Here is a 20,418-nt window from a genome sequence, read left to right on the forward strand (position 1 = left end):
CTTTACAGTATGCTGGTTACACTAGAAGCCCGTGTTAATCATACTACACATGTCAATAAAGCAGTTAATGATATGTGCTATGATATGAGCATGATCATGCTAGAATGATCCTACTATGGTGCTTGAATCCCCTTTAATTTTTCCCCACCACACTTGATGCATCCTCAAAAAAAAAAAACAGGTTGATCATTGATGGTTTACTTTGGAAAATACACCAAATTCTAAAGCATGTAAAGTAGTTTCCAAAGATGTATGATATTAAGGGTTCTGTCTTTCTTGGAGTGCTGTCGTGCCGAGACAACAGCTCTTCTCTGGAAGCATTTTAGGGATGACGAGGATGGTTGCCACAGAGGACACTGAACAGCCTCATGGAAAGTGCACATCCTCAATGACGTGTTGGAGCAAAGGGAGCACTTACAGTATCATACACACTTTGCTCCAAGTTGCCTTGCAGTCTCTTGTGTAAAATTCAGTTGTAACCAGTGTTACATGTTAAAAAATAATTTAGAGTGCTGTGCTTTGAGCTGCTCGCTGCTCATATAGGTCCAAAGAGATCTGGCTCAAAGAGGCCATTTTAAAAGTAGTGAATGAAGCAACCAACAGAGTGTGTGTCCATTGTGGCTGAAGCTCAGTACAGCCAGACTCATTAACAACATAATACAAAAAATGAGCTGCTGTGGAAAGGCCTCGAGGCAGACATACCTCTTAAAAACACTGACATTCTGGAGAAAAGGTGGTAAAATACTCAGCACAGCTGAAAATCATGTTTTTGTGTGTAACTGAACTTTTTCACTTTTAACTAGAATGGCTCATATTTGTTGTGGAACCTGAGAATTGTTAATTGGGGGTTTTTTGTTTTTTTTTTTTTTTTTTTTGAATGCAGACTTTTTTCAAAAAGCTGGAGAGCTGCAGCACCTGGATATTGCGGCTATGGAATTAGCTGCTACACGTGGCGTATTTGTCATTCTGTACTTCTTTGGGTTTCCAGGGTAATAATTACCAACAATTTTGTTGGATGTCATTGTATAGGATTAGAAGTTCACGTGCAGAAAATGAACGGTCTTCGGAACAAAAGAAAATTTTGTTCTCGCAGAGCCATCGGGGACTCTCTAGCTGCCCTTTCCAGCTCCTTTATCTCAAGCCCCAGCATGTCCATCGCTGTCGCATTCCCAGGGAAGGTGCTGTTGCACAGTGACGCACTCGCATACCCCTGCAGTGCCACCGGCAGCCAACATGGGGCCCTCATGACATGAGTATGAATGTTAGTCTTATAATTGGTACAGAAAGGAAAGGGCTAATTAAAGAAAGGTACCTAGCGCTAATTAGCATGTGTGTAATTACAGCCATATGAGTGTGACTTCAATGGGAATGTGTGGCATGGATGTGAGTGGTCTCGTCAGGCCATTGGGAATAGGTCATATTCCACTGAGCCTGTCCGGCTGGGAAGGGGAGAAGATGGGTTAGGAATAATATAAGTATAGGTTTTGTTGGTGTTTAGCATAACAGTATGCTAGAAAAATAATCAAAGCCTTAACCCAAGGATTCTTTGCATATTTGCATTCACACCTCACCTGAAAATAAACACAATGTGTGCACTTGTATTTCCCCAAATGAATGAACCAATCACCACAAATTTCCTTGGGGGATCTTTCCCTGTACTCCCTTTGCACCTGCCCTGGGGAGGCCCACCTCACAGGTTAAGAATCCATGCCTTAACTCAGCAAGAGATGGAATAAATGTATGGTCACTTAATTAGTCTGATGTTTTAGTTATTTCTTTATTTGTGAGAGAATCGGTTCTTGGTCAGGACCAGTAAAGTATGTCCACTGTGTATTCTGTGGGTGTGGAGCCTCAGTGGTTCACATTCTGCTGGGGTCAGCAGATGCCACAGTGATGTACAGCATGTCATCTAAAGTACTACTTATTCAGTTTGGCTCTTGTGAAAGATGTGTGTGCGTGAAGAACTAATCCGTCTCTCGTAGCTGCAGGAATGCAGGCCCAAACAACCTGCGGCCACACACATCTTTAGGAGAAGAATCCCCCTTTGCCTGAGTGCTGAGTCAGCATCACACTCACAGATATAAACCTGCAGTACTTCGGTATTTTAAATGCTGGACTGGGAGCTGTTAGTAGTGGGAGGTGTGAAAAGAACTTTACTCCCCGCATGTCTACAGTATAAAAAGAACTGCTACTGGTACAATGAATAAAGGCACACGGGGAGATAAAATTTAAATTTATTTGTGAAACCAAAATACTGGTCCAAAGCATGCCGCAGTAGCATCAGCTGGTGCTCTGAAACACCGCATGAAAATGTTAAATATGTCAAATATATTTTACAAACTGCTGTTTTATGAATTTGATCTCTGTTAAAATATTTAATATCTCTATTAAAACACTGATGAACCCCCCAAGTGTCCATGTGTTTTATTATTTAACTTTTTTGTTAACACTGTGCTGTTTGGTAAAATGTTCATTCTCTCAGGGTTAAAAAAAAAAAAAAAAAAAAAAAAAAAGCATCACCTTCAAAAGCTATGCTTGACTGTGTGATTGCATTTACTTAATAATACATGTCCAAAGTGTCCAGCCGCTGGCATTGGGAACATATTTTAAAGAGATTATTTCTGGAGTATGCAAACATGTGCTTGAATAATGTAATATTGTACAAGGCTTTGTAATGCAAATCACAGGACGTTGGCCAGCTGGGCTCTTAAACTAGCTGGACAGCTCAGCTGTGTGTCCTCTGTGTGCAGAGAGAAAGTGTCAACTTCTCATATTCCCCTTTGGGCTACTGGGAGACTGAAAGCACTGCATGTCTTTTTCGATGACTTCTGAGCTACATACAGTATGAGTGCGATTACTGATTTACTTCCGACTGGCTTTCTTGAACCTTTGTTACACATTCCTGTAATCATGATGGAGTTACAGACTGCAGATTACCTTAAGGTAATTACCTGAACTATGTGTAATGGGATACTGGGCCATTCTTGAAGAAAAGCCTCCTTGGATGAAAGAAATAGAAATCTACTTCCCCCTCTGTCCTCCAGAACTTTTCAGAACTTGGTGAAATGCAGTTCATATCATCTTGGTGTTCATGAAATCATTCTTGAATTTGTTTAGCAGTGTGTATTGAGGCATTATCACCATAGAATATGGCAATATCATAATAGAAGAGTGTTTGCAGCACAGGGTGCACCTGGTTCTGTAAAAAGGTTTCAGATTCCATGGCTGTTGTACAAGTATGCAGAGCAATCATTGGACCAAATAATTCAGACAAGATGGCTCTCCATATCATTACAGATCCCGTTCTATGTTTAACAGCTGGCAACAGACATTGCAGGTTTAAGGGATCCTTCGGTTTTCTTGTATGATGTGGGGTGGAAGATGAAGCACCAGACCACATCGCTTTTTTTCGTTGCTCAGGGGTCCCAGTTTTGTGCTTCTTACACCAGGTTTTGCTTCTCTATGTGTTCGTCTTGGATACAAGGAGTTTCAGCATGGAAGCCCAGCTGTACATTTCAGCTTTCTGAAGTTCACAACATTGAACTGCTTGAAAGTATGTGAAAACTAAAGGGATGATCATTATTCTTGTAAAAAAAATGGTTGGTTTATCCAATGCAACTTGGGCTTCACTTATTTTCACAGCTGCTCTACTTTTGTGTTTCTACTACACACACGATCTCCTCTAAAGCAACATGTGGAATTGATCATCACACACCTGTTTTCTCAGATGAGAAAGACTGTTCCTCATTAAATAACCATCTCCTGGTAAAACTGAGGGACACAAGGGATTCACACTTTCAAGGATCACTGTACAATTTTGTTGAGACTGAGTTGCAGAGGTGCTGATTCAATTATGTTGCAATTTTTGGTGCTGTACTTCTGTGGCATTTTGTTAAGTGTCCTTGTATTCCTGTTGGTGAGCTTTGACTCTCGTCTCCTTCGCTGATGTAGTCTGTCCATGTTTGGACAATACAATTCTTTTTCAGACTGTTCCCCTTGCCACATCAGAGCTATCAAAAGACCTACCTAAAGATTACTCTTGGCTCATACAGTTACTTGCATTCAGTTGGCTTTGGGAGCTAACTCCCCAGCATATAACTTCTATAACTAAGTCAGGGGTGTCACATGTTTATTTGACCAAGGGCCACAACCATTTTTGTGAACTGGTCCAAGGAAGGAACATATAAAATCACAGTAAGTGACATACTGAATGTTATATATATACATACACACACACACTTTCTGAACCACTTGTCCCATACGAGGTTGCGGGGAACCGGAGCCTACCCGGAAACACAGGGCGTAAGGCCGGAGGGGGAGGGGACACACCCAGGACAGGACACCAGTCCGTCCCAAGGCACCCCAACCGGGACTCGAACCCCAGACCCACTGGAGAGCAGGACCGGGTCCAACCCACTGTGCCACCACGCCCCCTTATATGTATATCATGTGATTCAGATTATAGTATTTTTCACATGCATTAATGACTTTACAAATGTTCTTGTGGGCTGCATTACATAAAATGGTCAGCCACACAGTGAAAACCTCTTGTCTAAGCGTTCAAATAAACAGGCCTGTTTTTTTTGTTCCCAAGGTACGGATGGCAATTGAAATCTGGGTCTTTCAAGAACTGTACAAGGGAGTGGCTGTAACCAGTACACTATCTGCAGCCCCCTGTGGATATTAAACTGTATACATACTTCTGCAGACTGTATTATGTAATGCAAGAACATTCTCTAATGCAATACCATACTTCTGAGCATTGCTAAAAGCGATAATGACAATTTATACGTTCAGTGCAGCTCAGTACATTATAAGATGCCATGTCAGATTATTTGTAGATGACAGAAAATAAAGTACAAACAGGCATAAAGCTATCATTCCTTTTACTGCTATATCTATTTTCAGATCCTGAAGTGATTTTTTTTGGTTTTTCTTTTTTTGATTACAGGGTATTAATGCAAGATAGAAGGAATAATAAGAGAAACAGAGACACTCTGTGAGATGCTCTTATTGCCTCTTGGCCACTCCTGCTGTTTGTTTTGCTGCTTACACACCTTCTTTGCCTTTGCTTTGCCTTCCAGCTTCTGAGTTCTAGTATTTCAGAGATTTCACAGTTCTAAGAAGTCAAGTTAAATTCAGGGTTTGGGTGGTCTGCTCAGCTTTGCTCCATTTCTTAAAGAAAGGCTGTTCAATGTTGCAGATTTCCAGTCATGCCATAGAATCCCTAGAAAGAGCCAGGCAGCAACACCAAAGTTTTTTTTTTTTTTGCAGTTTACTGGAACAACACAAAATATCACTCACACACCAGTATTAGGTACGACTTGCCTCATTCTTTCTCTTAGCCATCTGTATCCTGACTGAGGGAGAATTGTACATTATAGGGATTAGAAGGAACAAGCAAGGGTTTACCTGCCATACAAGGAAATAAAATACCCAATGTAATTAATGAAATTGTATAATTAATCAAACAATTAAAGAAAACAAGCAATTTCTTTTCATCGTAACATAAAATAATGACACACATTAAAATTAAGGACAGAATGACATTAAATATGTAGCTGGTGACTCCTCATTTCCCCACAAATAAGCCATTCCGATGCTTGTGCTGAAAAAATTCTGGCTTCTGATAAAGTTTGATGAACTTGGAATTCTATTACACCTAGTCAATTAGCTCCTGAGTAACTCACTAGTTGAGTTGTTCATATATCCATGTGACTAGTTCAATGTTCCACATTCAATATTTTTGAATACAGTATTCAATATTTTTTTCCGTTCATATCAATAATTAACAGATGAGCTGTAGCAAAATCAAGGCAACTAAGGGGATTTTTCTCTCATACATACAAAACCATCCTGAGATGTGCACATTCATTATTAGTCATACTGCTCAAGAAGGCAATAGCAACACACAAATGAAGAAAAAAAAAACCTTGATCACGCCTTCAAAAAAGTGTGCATTCTCTCAACGTGCAGTAATATTGTGTTAACGTGTTATGCTTTTTTTCCAAGGGGGCTCTCGTCACAGCCTGTGCAGATGACACACTCCACCTCTGGAACTTGCGACAGAAGCGGCCAGCTATTTTGCATTCACTCAAATTCAACAGAGAATGGTGAGTGAACACACAGAAAAACACAATAACTATGGTCAGTACATTTTCAGTGGGAAATGCTATGCATCATGTACTCTATTTGCACTATTGCTTTATTTGTCAGTAGAGCTTCTTTGCAGAGAACTTCAATTTTCTACCCAGAGCTTAGTTTTTTCATGAGGCATGTTGTCTAAATAAACTTTGTGTCAATGATTAAAACTGCTCTATGTTTGAAAGAATGGTGTATCTTAAGTTTATTTTTTTTTCTTTCCTTTCTTCTGAACTATTAGTCTTGACTGCATAGCAATTCTCTAATTATTGTAACACACATATAACTATTGTTGTTCAACATGTTTCATTGGGCAGGAGTTTTGAAAGGCTTCTACACATCAGTTAGGAAGGAATGTATTCATTATGTGACTCTATGCTAATTTTGCTATGTAATAACATGGGAAGCTTGTCAGTTCTGCTTGGCCACATTACTTTTAATGTTGATATAGTCTAAAGTTATTTAAAAAGGCTTTAAAGACAGAAGTCATTCAATTTTTTTTTTTCCCCCTGAATCTGTCCCGTGCCGGATCATCTATGCTGTGTGTGCATAGTTTATGCACATTTACACCTGTTTATGCACATAGTATAAATTACATATCAAATATATGATAATAATCATTGTACTTTCACTACCCTATAATACACAGGTAGCTCTTTACATATTTTTGGCAAAGTACAAAAGCAGAGTAAAAATATGAGTGTTCTGTTTCTTTCATTTTGATACATACAGTATTACATAGAATCTAAACTTTACTTTTTACTTTTACTAATTACCTTTTAATTAAATCTTGAGTTCTATATTGATATGTCTTTGTTAACATTAAACTGTCATGACTGTTGAAACTTCAGTATGCATACAGTTTTTTTACTATGATCTAGGTAACTTTACACACAATACAATTATTGTACTGTAGACATTATTTTATGTCTTTTTATATGTTGTGTTCAGAGTAGAATAGTACATTACTTTCAGATATTGTAATACTTTGTTAGTGACCAGTTCAAGCTCTTCAGCATTTAAAAAATCATCATAGCATGGTAACCATAAAGCCATGATATGTTCTTCTCTTCACTTTATTTTCTGGTGGATCTGTGTACCACAAATAGGACTATGGTCTTTCACCTGCCCTCCTCCCCACTGGTGCTGTGCTGTTTCTGTTAATTCCCAGAGTGCTCTGCCTGGTGTGACTTGGAATCAGACCGCACTAGGGGTTTCTGTTTATGAGGTCATGACTAGGATAGGTTAGTAATTGCTGTTGGTGCGAGCACACCCCCCACTAGCCCCTTGAATATATCCATTTTTGAGAAGCGTTCTGCTTACTTGTATTTTCATATAATCAAACTCTGACTCTGAATGTCACATACTACAGTATATCTTTTCACTGTGTTGCCATTATTTTTTTACCTAATTTAAATATATGCATATTGAAGGGAGACATCCACAGATGTCTGGACACGTCCGTGATGGTGCTATTCTGTGCCAGCCATCCCGTGTGTTCTCTTTCCTTCAGAAAGTAAAAACTGTCTTGAACTTGCTGCTGAGGAGACCTGGAGCTGACACATTGCTGTCATTGTTTATTTGGCCCCTGTGATTATGTCTTAAATAAATGTCCTGAAACTCCAGTATGTCCTAGCAGTTTATGAAGTCATTTTCACATTTTAGTAGGATGACACTTCCTGACAGAATGGTTAAGGGAAGGTAGTGAGAGCAGTGCCTGGCTTTGGTTTTCCCCAGCCACAACCTTACCACTCGATCTCAGCACATTCAAAGAAAACCAACAATAATGCCAGATTTTGCCTCTATCTCACTATAGTCCATAGTGTCTAGTCCAACTGTAGTGATAGCTCCCTTATCTAAGATCTAATAAAACGGTTTTTGAAACACAAAAGATTTAATTTAACTGAATGTTTGCCCGGTGTGTTTGGTTATGGGATTATAGGTTCTTATCCATTTCAAAATAAGAAAGCAGGTCTTTTGAAAAACGCTGTGATTGATGGAAATCAAAAAGAAGGATCTAAATGAATGACTTTAAGTTGTTAAGCATGAAAGTATTATAATCATTGCATTCTGTTGCATTCCCATATTCGCAACAGAAATGCAGAACAGTGTAGAAACATTGTCATAACAACTCTCAGAAGGTTCTTATAGACCTTTCTTTTCAGACTATTAACACGTGAAATAGGCATTTGGCATTAAGTGTAATTGGTGTGGAAATATTAAGAACAACCTTCTTCCATGTCTAGGGGGTGCCATGTATGAATGATTTATGCCTCCTGAGCACACAGCACATGATTGAACTAATTCATTAGTCTCTCTTATTGGAGAGGTAATGCCATTCGAGGGGAAGGAAAAACCTGTGTACATCATGGTCATCCACAAACTGTAGAAAAGACTTTCCGTCTAAAAGAAAACACTCTTTACGATGAAGCTCAGGAGGCTTTTACTTTGAGTATCTTGAGAGGATTAGTGAGGTATGTTCTCAGTGAAATGTAGGTGCTGATATTTATAATTGAGAGCTCACCAGGGGGGGTCTTTAGATATTCCCTGTTTAATGTAATATATTTAGGTCATTGGGGTCAGTTTTCTTCCCTAAGATACTTTTAGCTCATTAGAACACAGGATAAAAGTAAGTGAGGTGATTCCTTCTTATTTTCTATCAACATCATGTCCCAATGACCTAAACATACATCAAACATGTCTTTTAAATTTCAGAAATTAGGCTGTGTATTCCGGATAAAATGCCGAAAGTATACATCTTCATGTTATCTAAGCTATTTGAAAGAATTAAAAATAAAAAAAAAAAAGCCATGTGAAGGATTGGTTAAAAAAATACAACTACAGGACAAACCAGTCATGTCAAGTGCAAGTGCCCCAAGTAACCTGCTATTACATTGAAAGTTGTTCACATTCAGATGGATTTTGTTTCTTGGGACAAACTCCTTACATTTTGGTCCTGTTTATGATTATTAATCTTCAAATTTAACATTCATTTTAATTTAATGTTTTTATTGCTGCCATGTCCTGTGATTTCACAACATTCAATGTGCATTTTATCCTTCCCTGTTTTGATTTGTTAGTTACGCTTTTTGGAAAAGCAGCAATTTTGCTTTCAGATGACTGGATTACATAATCAGATTCCACTCATTACCTTTTAAGGTACAAATAATGAAAAGAGAACCTAAGGCATGGCTAATTTTCTCAAAATCTGGATCATTAGAACTGACCTGTAAGTAAAGGATGACTGTAAAGTATTTTTTCTCCTTTTTTTTCATTTTTTACAGACAGAAGAGACTATAGTAATACACATTAAGTGAAATTCATATACAGTACAAAGAGATTTGTACGAGATAATTGAATATCTGAGAATGAGGACATTTGTCCTCAGGACAGTTAAGCATAGTTATTAAGTTAATTTTTTAGCATCTGATTATGTATGAAGCGATTAATATAGTGATGGCTTTTTTGTAGATTACAAAATGCTTTTGGTTTCACGCTTTCTTTTCTTTAAGGTTTGAATATGAGCATCAGAACTATTTCATAGCATGGTCCTTAAGACTGACATGGTACATTCAGTTAAAAGTCATTTATCTGAGATGAGATGGTCTATTTTTATAGCTCTTATTCATGGCTCTCGATGTTGAAAGGATTTGGGCCTCTTCTCCTCTTGTTATAGATGCTGAAACTGAACATCAGCTCGTACAGCTATGCCGCTGTTCACACTTGTTCTCATTCCATGTGCTTTTTGCTCTTTCACTTCCAGCATCACGTTCTGCCACCTCCCATTCCAGAGCAAATGGCTGTATGTGGGCACGGAGCGTGGGAATACACACATCGTCAACGTCGAGTCCTTCGTCCTGTCTGGATACGTCATCATGTGGAACAAGGCCATCGAACTGTAAGTGACACTACTCCTTTATCAAGTAAAGTAATGCACTGCTGTTACGCCTCTCTCCCAGTGCCCAGCTCTCAACTGTGAGTTGTCGTGTCCTGCTTAGCCACACAATTGCCCCACTTCTGCTCTTAAATAATAAAACCACTACACAGTCATTCTTCTGGACGATGCGCAGTGTTGAACTCTGTAACAGAAAAGAAAGAGGGAACTGCTGCTTAAAATAGACACACACAGACACACACACACTTCGTGATGCCAAACGGTCAACCACTACTAAATGCTTCAGCATTTGTGTTTTCATACTGAGTAATGGCTTATGAAGCCTTTGTGGGTACAGGCTCCCCAAAGAGGTGATGGGAGTACCAAATCAGTGCGACACGGTGGAAATACATCAAGTGCAACAAGAGGGACCCGAAGCTGAGAAAAACAGTGCAGGTTATCTTGATTGCTATCTGAGATTAAAACCTGAAGGTGTATTCTTTCATAAAAGGCTCGCTTAGTGTGAGGGAATGCAAGCTTTTTATAGCTCAGTGTGAATAAAGATTGGAGCTGCTTGCCGCCTCTGTGGAAACAGTCCCAAATGGCAATTACCGCAGAGAAGGTGGCGTGCGGTTTATTTTATTATCCGACACCGTCTGTGCTTCTGCGGACTGGGGCAGGATCTGTGAACAGCAGCAGTATGAGTCACTGTGCTGAGAAAGTGGTGAACCTGAGGAGTGTTTCCTCACCCTGCTCCTTCAGACTACCTTTCCTATTAACATGTCTCTGCTTTCTTACTGTGTTTTACAGCCATTTCACCAGTGCAATATTTAACTCTCTCCCTCCCCCCCCTCCCTCTCTCTCTATATATAGTATATATCTATATGTATATCTAATCTATAAATAGGATTTTTTTAATATATATATATGTATATATAGTATATATTTTATATATATAGCAAAAAAGAAAACAAAATAAATGAGAAAAATCCTCAGACTCTACTGGTGACACATAGCTCCTATACACTGCATAGCTCTAATTTCCTTTCTTATTTCCTAGCACAGCAGTTATAAGTCACCTCTAATGAAGTCATCTGTTCAAAGAAGAAATAAAAATGTTGAATCTCTACAGGTGACGTGTCAGGTATTACTTTATTTGTCCCGCTGATGCCTTATTCAGAAGAGTCACTGTTCAGATTAGTTTGTTTTTTCACTGCTGCTCATGCAGCTGAGTCAGAACTGATAAACAAAGAATTGCTGGACATTTTGTTAAATATTTTCAAAAATGTTTTCATATTTTCAGCAAAAAGGGCTTTGAGGCTTTGTTTAGGCAGCAGGAACACAGGCGATAGTAGCAATGATTAACCTTGGAACAGAGACCTGATACATAATTGGTCTACTTGGATGATTCTATGATATATGGGAGGTATTTAAGATTTTAATGTAAAATGATTAGCATAGCTATTACACTTGGGATCATGTGTGCACTGGTCAGGCACAAGGAATTTTGTTTTCAAGTAAATGAATATTTATTGGACCTAGATTTCTTGGTTTTGTCTCTGTGTAGTACTATGTTCTGTTTCATTGTGCTGAACAGAGAATTGATTTAGATTGCAAATGTTTCCTTCTGTTGCTGTGACACTCACTTTTCCTTTCTCTAAGACAAATTAAACTTGTGCCTCATAGGAAATGCAGATTTTTGCACATCTGCATATTTATGATGCCTGATCATTGATTTGTGCCTGATTCAACTCAGAGTTCTACTAAAAATGCAAATGACAAGACATTAAAATAAATATAGAAATAAACAGATACATAATGAAGCTTTGATGAAAAGGAAAGGGAAAAAAAATATTTTAAAAATTTAAATAAAATTTTCAGGTTTTTTCTTGTGCAGAAAGTCAAATCATATAGAGGCAGCCACAATCAGTAGTAAATGATAAAAATTTTGAGGTTTTAAATTCCAGAATAGGCAACTTTGTAGTATTTTTATTAACTTTTTACTAGAAATTTTAGAATGAATGACTCAACAATAACATCATTTGGTTTATTGTCTCCTGCGGTAATTCTGGAGTATCTGTACATATGTTCTGATTCTGCTCCAAAATCTAACAATCTGGAAATTAGTCTTCTACATGTATGGATTATTCAGTTAAGTCTTGAGCATGTTTTGCTTGTCTATTTTTTTATTAAAATATGTAAGTGTTTGCTGGCCTAGTCTTTTACCTGCTACTTAGTTTCTAAAGGGGTTCTGTAGGAAGATGAAACCACCTTTCTTAATCTTACATTTGATATAACTAATAAGTGTAGCGCTTGTTCAACAGTATATCAGTTTTGAAAAACAAATTGCTTATTGATTCCATTCGGAAAAGCCCTACGTGGTTGTGAAGGAAAAACTCACAGGGAGCTGAAGAATAAAATGTGATATAGCAATAGAACAAAATAAACAAGTCACAGTATGTTTTCTGGGTATACATTTTAGAGGGCACCTCCACAAGAGCTTTGCATACTTCTTTAAAACACAACTGAAAGTTTAAAAAAACAAAACTCTTGAAATTAGTTCTTACTTTAGACTGATATTTTATCATAAATATTCATTATAACGGAATATAAATTTACTTTTTTTGATGGGTAACTACACTCTGCAGGCTGAAATGCAATTGTCATTTAACCTGGCAGAAGCTATTTTAAATCCTCAGATGTCCTCTTAGGCATTCCGTGTGATAACTGAAGCGTTTAGATTTGTTATTATAAAAGCATATGCAAGATTATTTGTTGATTGCTCAGTGCAGTTGCAATGTCAAATTTTCAGTCAAATTAAAAGGACATTTTATATGCTTTGAATTGTTATGCTGAACTTAGCATTTTATTTAAAATGTACAGTTTATTGCTTTATGAATTGTTTCTTTGTAAAGGGAGGAGCAAATATGGTTTATCAATAACATTTGGAGAAAAATCCATTCTCCATAAGAACACACAACACAAGAACCAGTGATTATGCAGAAAAGGACATTGACTGAGGAACCTGGCATACTGATAATCACTGATTCATTTGCTTCCATGTGATTAATATATATTGTTCTTCTTTCACTTGCTCCAGATGAAAACTCTGTATAACTGTATAACTGTGAATGTGTCCATTTACTATGTTAGTCAATACACTCCCAGAGTTAATTTAAGCAACTTTTTTTTTTTTTTTTTTTGCTGTTATTTTGTTCACTGCTGCACAGTTTGCAGCTGGGATTTTTATTTTTTATATTTATTTCAATTTGTTTTATTTTATTTTATTTTGCAGTCTTTATATTTTGATATTAATATAAATTTTTATAGTTCCTTGGAAAACATGGATTATGGCCAACAGGTCAGAGACTGTGAAATGGAGTATCGCTTAGGAAAGAATATATTGGTCTTGCTTAATCTTGTGGACAATTTTATAATGCTGGATGCCTCACTGGTTGTTGTTTGATCAAAGATGGATCCTACCAGAATGAGCAAAGAAAGAGGTCCTTTATATATCCTGAATTCAAGCTGAAATTAGGCTGTACAACAAAGAAACACACAAAAAAAAACAGTCTACGAACCTTCCACCCTTTACTGGAGCACAAGTGCTTTCTGAAAACTCATGCTCTTGTATTTTATTTATCTGTTGTGATCTCCGCCTCTCCGCTGCTTCCCAGTCAGTCCATGTTCATGGTCAGGTGTTTGTACTTCTCTAAAGTGCTTCTTTTCAAGTTTGTGCACATCATTCCAAGTCCTCAGAAAATGCCTTATTCTTCTGAGAATATATTTTATAATGAAAATATTAATCACAACTTGGAAGTCTTCTACCCTTGCAAACCTTTTAAGTTGTGGATTCCATTCATCAGCTAAACTCAAAGAAAATTGCAAACTAAGTTCATACTGCACTTTAAGTTGTTCAGAACCAGGGGTAAATGGACCAACAAGGCCACATAAATCTTCATCAAGAGCTACATGCAACTGATAATGTATGCATGGCTATGTATTATCTATAATATATCTTACTCTTCAAAGGTGACACATGTAGCTGTACACTGAGATCAAGGCCTTTCCTGTCTTAAATTGGATGAAAAATTAGAGAAAACAACCGAAAAAATTCAAATCATACTGCAGAAATCATTTAAATACTCTCTTAAAAAACCAAAATTTGATGAGGACATCTTTTATTGATTGTTTTTTACTCTTTAGTGACTCTTCTGTATCAGAATGTAAATCCAGATTCTTTTGTGTGATGGTGATACAACTGAAACTCTTGGGTGTGAACTGGAAATGTATAAATCATAAGAAATCATGGGAGGCACTGGGTACAGGTGTTTTTTACAGCGACAAGTGAAATGCAAACTAAGGTAGCAGCAAGGGAATATACACACTGGAACAGACGAGGCTGTCCATGAGGGTAACGTGAGCGGGTCAGAGAAGACCTGGCTCAAGAGATGAGGTACGGTGAGGGCACATTATACAGGAATCCACCAAGTCAGACAGGATCAGTCCCTTCTGTTAAAGAGCCCCCTGGCTGTTTGATGGGATTCTGGTGTGTGGTTGAATGAAGACTTGGTGGAGAAGAGGAGTCCTACTTTGCTGCCAGAACATGTTTTTTGTGACAGTGTGCAGCAGAACATCTCAAACATGTTTGAATTATAACAGAGAATGCAGATGTCCGTACATGGTCTAAATATTTACAAAATCTTTATTCTAAAACCACTGTAAACCGTTCTTTTTTCTCTTGGATTTGACCTTAAGCAAAAAAATGTAAGAATTAGTTTCATTCCCTTTTGGAAAATTTTTCTCATAGAATTATTCCAAAGAGGTTAAATATACTCAGTAATAGAACTCCTCATACTCTTTCTTTTCATAGATCAACTAAAACTCATCCTGGACCTGTTGTTCATCTGAGCGACTGCCCACGGGATGAAGGCAAAGTGAGTTTGGGGGAAGGGCAAAGGGCATGTTATGTGGCACAGTTTTACAGTATATCACCACTTTCATCCTATGGGAACTGGGGAAGATCTCCATAAAGGGGATATTATTCTAAACAATTCATTCCATTTTCATACATCTTGCATTTGTTGCCTTATTAATCATATTATGGCAGAGATATGCATGGCATCTTGAGGAGAACGGTCCAGTAGAGGTGTCAGTCAAGAGTGCAGAATCGTCAAAGAATTGATTCTTGAAGGTGGATTCAAAAAATGACACCGTTGATAAAAACACACAGAACATACAGTACAGTGTAATGGTTGGGCTAGATTGTAATATAATTATTTAGATAGAATCTCTCCTTGTGTCTGTATGTGATGGGGCTGTGAGTGTTCATCACCATATCTGATCAGTTTGTTTTGACATTTATTGTAAGGTATCCTGTAAGGTATCCATCTTTAGTTCATACGCCGTACAAGATTAATTATTGTTAATGTTATTATTGTTTTTCACAGGTAATTTTGAGCACTTTACATAAGTGTGTTTCAATTGTCTTCCTTGCATAGATCCTTTAATCTCCTGTCTTCCTACTTTTGTTCTTCCCTGTCCTCTCACTATCCCCCACAGCTCCTGATTGGGTTTGAGAGTGGCACAGTAGTACAGTGGGACCTCAGAACAAAGAAAGCTGACTTTCGGATCTATTACGATGAGGTGAGTTTAATTGCATAATGTCTTCAGGTGTTTCTGCAAAAATTCATTGTGTAGTGGGAAGAATTGCACGTCCTGGTCATCATCAGTGCTTATGCTTTAGAGCTGTGTGTATTCTCTTGTGCAATTCTTAGCCCAGAAATAGCAGTGACGAGCTCCTATTTCCATGACAGGCATGGACAGACCTCCTTGTTTTTCCTGTCACCACATTTCTTGGCTTTGTTTCCTAAAATAATATCATTATCATTACTAAACCACATTTCAAAATATACAATGCATTCCCACCATTTTTTTAAGTAGTTCTTTTTTCTTTTATTCATGAAGCTTTATCTCTAAATATACAGAAATGTCAGACTACAGGGTGCTATTTTTAACTTTGCTTATGCTTATTAAACATTGAAAACACAAAAAAAATCATATATGAGAAGTGTAACAACTAAAACAAAGAACACTAATGAAGAAATATTAGTGTAGCTGATGCATGAAGACTACAGACAGTCTCAGATACAATCAGAGTGGATTCACAAAAGTATGAAAAGTGTGACGATAAGTAGATTGCTGTGGCTCATGCTATCCAAAAGGACTCGATGCGTAGGAGAGTGCTTTGATTTCCTTCATGGGGTCTTCCTGCCCAGAAAGGCAATCACATTTCAGAGATAAGATGTGCCAACACCTTTTTTCTGTTAATTTAGTCTCCGTAGCCTTTGATTATTCCCCTGCAAGTTCTGATCCATTTAAATGAGTCACAGAATGAAAGGGGTTCAGTTATACAACTGAATTTTCCACACAAATTATAATTATACAGCTATACTCATTACTCTTAAAAACAAACAAATGTTGAACATATCATGAATACCATAGCACTCCTATTTTAGATGATGTGAAAACACATGAGCTGTATTAAATGCAATAGACTGTGTAGCTTCCATCAGACTAGATGTGTAATGCTATACATGTAGTATAAATGTATATGAACATAGACATGTATGCATATGTATATGTGGATGGCTGGTAGTGTAGTGGTTGGAACTGCTGTTGCTGGATCCAAAGGTTGCAGATTTGAATACAACCTCCAGTTGTATTACCCTTAAGCAAGTTATTTATACTTAATTACCAAAATTAAATGACCTAGCTGTATAAATGGGTAAATAATTGTAAATAGCTTAACACGGAAGTCAATTTGAAGGAATGGTGTCAGCGTAATCATGAATAAATGTACATACACATATACTGTACACAGTGCATGCTTGTTTGTATTGAGCTAAGTAGCATGTTTACTCCCATGTATGACCATATAGTAAGATGTCTGCATCAGAGTGAAACCTGCTCTGGCTGTTGTCTCTCCACAGGCCATCCACTCAGTGAGTTGGCACCACGAAGGAAAGCAGTTCATGTGCAGCCATTCAGATGGCAGTCTCACCACGTGGAACCTGAGAAACACCTCTAGACCCTTCCAGGTTGTCTTCCCCCATGGTAACACCCTCTTCTGTGTTTTGCTGGCTGTTGTAGTCTTTGTCTCTTCTCCTTGACTGTCAGCCTCTCACTATATAAGGTTCTACAGCTCTCTTAAAGCCACTCACTCTCTTAGGAAGCTGGACAAATCTACAGTTGCATCAAGGTAATGGTTGAGTGGTTAATGATTTGGAAAAGTCAAGAAGACTCTGATGACACTGCTCAAACACCAGTCAAGTTGTCCTCTTCAGCCCCTTTCCTTTAGTAATGCAGTTCTGAGTGGAATTTCAAACCAGCAAACCATTCCACTTCTGCAGTGTGACACAAAAAGGGCCAAGGGTCAAGAGTTTAGGGGTGCCCGGTCTCAAGAGACAATAATTATTGATTATCTTTGACGGCAGCCACAACTTCTCGTGATTCACCAAATGTGTGTAACAGAAAGAACAAAAGACTATTTCAGCAGAAGAACAAAAGGGTGTCAGAGAAGGGTGGAATGAATGATATATTACTGACTGTTTTGTAGATCACTCTTCAGTTTTCACTGCCTAAAAATGGAAACAGTCTTTTTCTCATGGATTCTATAGCCTGCCCTTTGTCGTGAAGTGCTAAGGAGAACTTGGAAAAAAGGATGAAAAGATGGCCATCCAGTTTCCATGTGTTCCTCATTTGTTTTTCATGGGAAGAGATTCGATTTTCAAAAGAAGTGTGTGGCCTCCACTGTCTCGTCTGGGCACTGTTAAGAACAGCTGCCCCTTCCCTCCAGGTGACCCTGGTACGTGCTGACTAACAGCCGCCGAGGAGGTGGTAGGCAAGGGCACTGTGTGAGGAACATGGACTTTGGCAGCAGCAGCTCATAAACAAGAAACGACTGCTTCTCCATTTGTCTCGGCATGTGGAAGCTCAAAGACAGCCCCTTTTTTAAATGCCAGACCGATGAAACTAAAGTACACAGGTCACTGCAGTCGTCTGGCTCCTTTAATTAGATTCTGTCTGGTTTCTGCTCTTTTTTAATTTTAAATAGTTTTTGGACTTAATGTATGTATGCATTGTTTATTATGTCTAGGATCTGTAAAATTTAAATAGCCAAATTTAATTCAAGTAATGCATGTACTTTAAGACTTTAGGAGAAACATGCTTTCATATATGAGAAGGCAAACCAATGAAATGGTGAGAATGCTGTTACATTTATACTTCTATTTACATTTATTCATTTAGCAGACATTTTTTTCTCCAAAGTTACGTACATCTGAGACAAAATACGAGTGCATCGTACAGAGAGACTTGCATGCACACGTGATTATAAAGCAAAGTTAATTTGTTACTTTCCGCCATATGAAGCAACGTACTTCACACAAGTAGCTGCATAAAGGTTTATTCATTAATCAACAATTTCGAATCACAAAACTGTAACACTAGTTATGGCCAGATGTCTCTCATATGCTGTTATCTCTGTTTCCTGCTCACTTCCCGTTATCTTCATTTTCAATGTATAGTAAATATAATTTTTGTTATATTTTTGTAGAATTTCCTGAAAAAACATGTTTTAGTGAATAAACATAAGTTAAAAAAAGTATGAAAAATAATAATGTAAACAACAATGTTAAAATTTAACCAGACCAGAAGCTAACAAGTTATGAAATTTAGCCATCATCCATATTGTGCCTGTATTTGATTTGTATTCCTATAGGTAAGGCCCAGAGGGATGGAAGAAAACCTGAATCGTGTAAGCCCATACTGAAAGTGGAATACAAAACCTCGAAAAGCGGGTAAATACTACTACCCCTCACTGCATCGGTGGGGGTTGGCGGAAAGATGTGGGTAAAACCTTTTGATTAATTTTCAGAACTTATTGCGGAGGCACTGGAATACAAAAGTGAAGGACGTCTTTGATGTTTATTTTAAAAATCAAGTTTCAAATTTCAAATATAAAGGTCTTTAGTATAATGTTCACATTTCAGTAGTGAAAGAATCTCAGTGTCCCTTGCAACATGTTCTACACTGTTTTTTGCCCTGCTTTGGAGTTCTGGAAGTGTTGACAAGACCAAGTGGATGCAGTTCTCTGTGTGACTGATCTATGGCTATAATACTGAGAGATGGCTAAATGAACGGCTGTGGTGTGAGAGATTAGTAAAGGCCTGTCTCTGCTGTGCCAGTGAGCCCTTCGTGATCTTCTCTGGGGGACTGTCCTATGACAAGGCCAGCAGGAGACCTGCTCTGACCATCATGCATGGCAAGGCCATCACTGTTCTGGAGATGGACCATCCTATCGTGGAGTTTCTGGTTCTCTGTGAGACACCATATGCTAACGGTAAGTTTTTGCTATACAAAGAGATAGTGGAAAAGGGGTGTGTTGAAGCAGAGGGTGAAAGATTGACCCTATGTCCATCTCTATGATGTGCATTAATAAATATTTAAAGACCTTCAGAGCAGCAAACTCAAACTCAAATGTATATATCAGAAAATATATATGCTGTGTAGGGGGGTGCAGTGGGTTGGACCGGGTCCTCCTCTCTGGTGGGTCTAGGGTTCGAGTCCCACTTGGGGTGCCTTGCGGCGGACTGACGTCCCATCCTGGGTGTGTCCCCTCCCCCTCTGGCCTTACGCCCTGTGTTGCTGGGTAGGCTCCGGTTCCCCGCGACCCTGTATGGGACAAGCAGTTCTGAAAATGTGTGTGTGTGTATATGCTGTGTAATCGCCTGTGTGTTTAACCACTTTTTAGCATGTTCTAAATTCAACCCCTCTGCTGCAAACCCTCTGATGGGGAATGGACCTGTAATCTGTCAATTGTATTGGTCTGCAAAACCAGAACAACAATTTGTTCAATGGTGTCTGTATAGTCTTCAAAACAAAATCATTTAAACTCAAAATAAGTAAGTATGTAAGTGGACAAATTGCTCCTCTTGAACCTTTCAGAAGTTGGATGGTGTTTGGAGTGAAAATTAACCTTGTATTTAAATTTCAGCCAATTTTCACATTTTAAATCTGAACGTTGTTTATATCCTGAAGTTCAGTATTCAGAAAAAAAAAAAAACAGTTATGCATATAGGTTCCTACAAACTCAGCCTGTGATGTTATCCCAATAAACAAATCTTTTGACTATAATTTGATTTAATTTGATGAGACCACGATGGGTTATGTAAATATTTTCCTGAGAACTTGCCATTTTGTGTGGTTTGTATAGTTTGTCTACTTTAGACAGCTTTTGAATTTATGGAAAAGTATACATATTATATGAATAATTACTGGACAACAGTTAAGGTGTACAACAATTTAGTATGTGTGTAAAAAGAAAGCATGGATTCAAAAAC

General features: G+C 38.0%; 1 protein-coding gene across 7 annotated transcripts in view; it reads left to right on the forward strand.

Annotated features, from left to right (window-relative positions):
• The window catches only part of LOC108920069 (syntaxin-binding protein 5-like), a 105,853-nt gene that overhangs the window by 50,071 nt on the left and 35,364 nt on the right, over positions 1–20,418 (forward strand). For all 7 annotated transcript variants that reach the window (XM_018728545.2, XM_018728547.2, XM_018728550.2 and 4 more), the window contains exons 4-10: positions 6,013–6,113; positions 9,905–10,039; positions 14,889–14,952; positions 15,578–15,661; positions 17,008–17,131; positions 18,798–18,876; positions 19,264–19,418. In XM_018728545.2, the coding sequence (XP_018584061.1) occupies positions 6,013–6,113; positions 9,905–10,039; positions 14,889–14,952; positions 15,578–15,661; positions 17,008–17,131; positions 18,798–18,876; positions 19,264–19,418 (742 nt within the window). The remainder of the gene's footprint in view (positions 1–6,012; positions 6,114–9,904; positions 10,040–14,888; positions 14,953–15,577; positions 15,662–17,007; positions 17,132–18,797; positions 18,877–19,263; positions 19,419–20,418) is intronic.

This window comes from Scleropages formosus, chromosome 14 (genome assembly GCF_900964775.1).
Source record: "Scleropages formosus chromosome 14, fSclFor1.1, whole genome shotgun sequence".
Classification (NCBI taxonomy): domain Eukaryota; kingdom Metazoa; phylum Chordata; class Actinopteri; order Osteoglossiformes; family Osteoglossidae; genus Scleropages; species Scleropages formosus.